This window comes from Galendromus occidentalis, unplaced genomic scaffold (assembly GCF_000255335.2).
Source record: "Galendromus occidentalis unplaced genomic scaffold, Mocc_1.1 scf7180000076461, whole genome shotgun sequence".
NCBI lineage: Eukaryota > Metazoa > Arthropoda > Arachnida > Mesostigmata > Phytoseiidae > Galendromus > Galendromus occidentalis.
The window spans coordinates 1,031-3,600 of NW_003804450.1; the positions used below are offsets into that span (position 1 = coordinate 1,031).

General features: G+C 48.7%; 1 protein-coding gene across 1 annotated transcript; it reads right to left on the minus strand.

Moving 5' to 3' along the window:
• Window positions 1–382: 382 nt before the first annotated feature.
• On the minus strand, window positions 383–2,557 carry LOC100906434 (uncharacterized). Its single transcript, XM_018642017.1, has one exon. The coding sequence runs from the start codon at window positions 2,555–2,557 to the stop codon at window positions 383–385; it is 2,175 nt and encodes a 724-aa protein (XP_018497533.1).
• Between the last annotated feature and the right edge of the window lie 13 nt (window positions 2,558–2,570).

Genomic DNA, 2,570 nt, shown 5'->3' on the forward strand with positions numbered 1-2,570 from the left:
ACTAACGAGAAGACTTGCATAATAGTCACTGTCGAAGACAAATCGAGTGTAGATTATAAAATGTTGTGTATGCTCTCGAAGCAGAAATCAGTGTGACTCGGCTTCTACCGATTTGATGCATATTCATGGCTCCAATCATTCAAGATAGGTGAAGGGTCGATTTGAGGATGAGTTTCCCGAGGAACCGCAACTTGCGGGCAGCGGCGTAGCTAGGCACTTCGGCGCCCGGGGCGCTCGTCGAAAATGGCGCCCCCTAGGCCACCGAGAGACCAAACGCAAAAACTACAGGATTTTGAAGGGAAAGCATCCTCTTACCTCACAATCAGATTCAAGGATTTATTGCACAAAACATTCGAATCGTCAATTAAGTTAAAAAGATTCCTTAGAATCGCACTCGACGCGCCTTCAGAGTCGCGAACTCCTTGATCGCTCCCTCCATGTCAATCCTGCTTGCGATCTCATTTTCTATGGAGAGAATCGCGAGGTTGGACAGCCGCGCTTGACTCATAGTGGACCGCATGTAGCTCTTGATGAGCTTCAACTTCGAGAAACTTCTCTCGCAACTGGCCGAACTGATTGCGACTGTCAGAAATATCCGCAAACAAATTACGATGTTCGGCACACAGATATCGAGGTTGAATTCTCGGATGAACTGTAGGAGCTCCAGGGGCCCTTCGTTCATGATACGGGTCCTTTCTTGCTCTGAGCAGACTTTCACGAACTGTTGCAGCCTTTTCTGCTCCTCCAGGAATTCTGCTCTGTCGATGTCAGGGGGGGCGTGGTCGAGATCGCTCTCAGAATTCTCCTCCAGGAGCTGCGCGGGTTTCAAGAAGCCGAACTTTTCGTCCAAGTCTCGCAGCTGTTCGAATCTCGTCGTCATCTCCTGAAGGATCCTATCAGAAGAAGCGTACATTTCACGTTTGAGTTCCTGCTCGAAAGTCAGATTGGCATCCTCGGATGTGTCGTCGAATTCTTTCCTGCGTTTCCTGATGCGACGAGACGGAATCTCAATTCCGAGATCATCGCAAAGACTTTTTGCGTAATCAAAACCATTGGAAATAATGTCGTCTCGTTCGCAACTGAGCCACTCCTTCAATGCACCAATTTTCAGAGCGCTCTTATGGATATCAAGGCCCCTCGTTTGCAAGTACCGCTGAGCATCATTTATTTCACGAAGTATATCGGACCAGAAACTCAAATAGCACAAGAAGGAGAACGACTCCAAAGCTCGCAGGAGAAGCCCGGCATCCGATCGCGTTGCCGTGTTCTCGTCGATCCCTGTTAGTCGTTCTAGAACATTTAGGATTTCCGAAAAGTATTCCTTTGTCACGAGGACTGCTTCGTACCGGGAGCTCCAGCGAGTTTCGATCGTCCGTTTCACCCCGCAATTCGTAACGGCGATGAGCTTGCTCCATCGACCCGTGGACGAGGAGAAAAACGTGAAAATACGCTCCAGAGTGCCAAAAAAGGTAACAGAGCCTACAGCTTCGGCGGCGGCATGGACACCAACGAGATTCAATGAATGATTGGAGCATGCTACGAATTGGGCGAAGGGATTTACCACTCTGATTCGCGCTTGAACGCCTAAATGTTTACCGGCCATGACGGAAGCGTTATCATACGCCTGACCCCGACAGTTCTGGATGTCGAGTCCGGCCGTCGCGATTGCTCCCAAGATCAGGCTCGTCAACTCCTCCGCTGTTTTGCCCTCGGCTTCAATGAAATCGATGAACGATTCTAATACTTCAACTTTCTTTCCATCCATTTTTACATACCGCAACATATGACTCATCTGATCCTTATGTGATAGGTCAGGCGTGCTGTCAAAAATGATGCAGAAATACTTGGCCTCCTTAACTTGCTCAATGATTTCTCTCCTAACCTGATTCCCTAACAGACCGATTATCTCGTTCTGAATCGTTGGCGACATGTAAGATTTCTCGTTCTTACTTCCCAATCGCAGTTTCGTGTAATGCTCTCTGAGAGCTGGGTCATATTTCGACAAGAGTTGAACCAATTCTAGAAAGTTTCCCTTATTCGTCAACGACTGATCATCGAGGCTCTCTCGATGACCCCGCAAGGCCAAATTCTGCTTTGCAATGAACCGGATGATATCTAGAAAGCGCTCGAGGAGAGTCTTCCATTTGCTCTCCGCCGATCGAATCGCCTCTTGAGTTGCTTCATCTATGGTACCCCGGTGTTCAATGGACATTTCCAGAGCCTTCCATTGCGTAAAGCAAGAAATGTGTGCCTGGCTGCTCTCGTGATGATCAAGTCGTGGGTTGAGTTTCCACCATTTAGTAAAGCCATCCGTGGAAGCGAATGCTGATCCCACGGAGGCGTTTCTTCTGAAAAGTTTGCAGCAGAAACAGAAGAGCGCACCCTTCGACGGTGAATACATCATCCACGATCTCAGAATCTTCTCGCCGTTCGTCAACCTCCGGTAGAACCAATCTCGAGTCAAATTTCTGACACTACCTCTGGCCGATACACCTGATCGAGCTGTCCCAGCAAAATCGCTTTCGATGTGTCGCACCACTTCGGGACCGAGGCTCATTATGGACATTCGC

Excerpts from the sequence above, each read along its gene's own strand:
- LOC100906434 (XM_018642017.1), bottom strand. The coding sequence starts at position 2,557 with ATGAGCCTCGGTCCCGAAGTGGTGCGACACATCGAAAGCGATTTTGCT.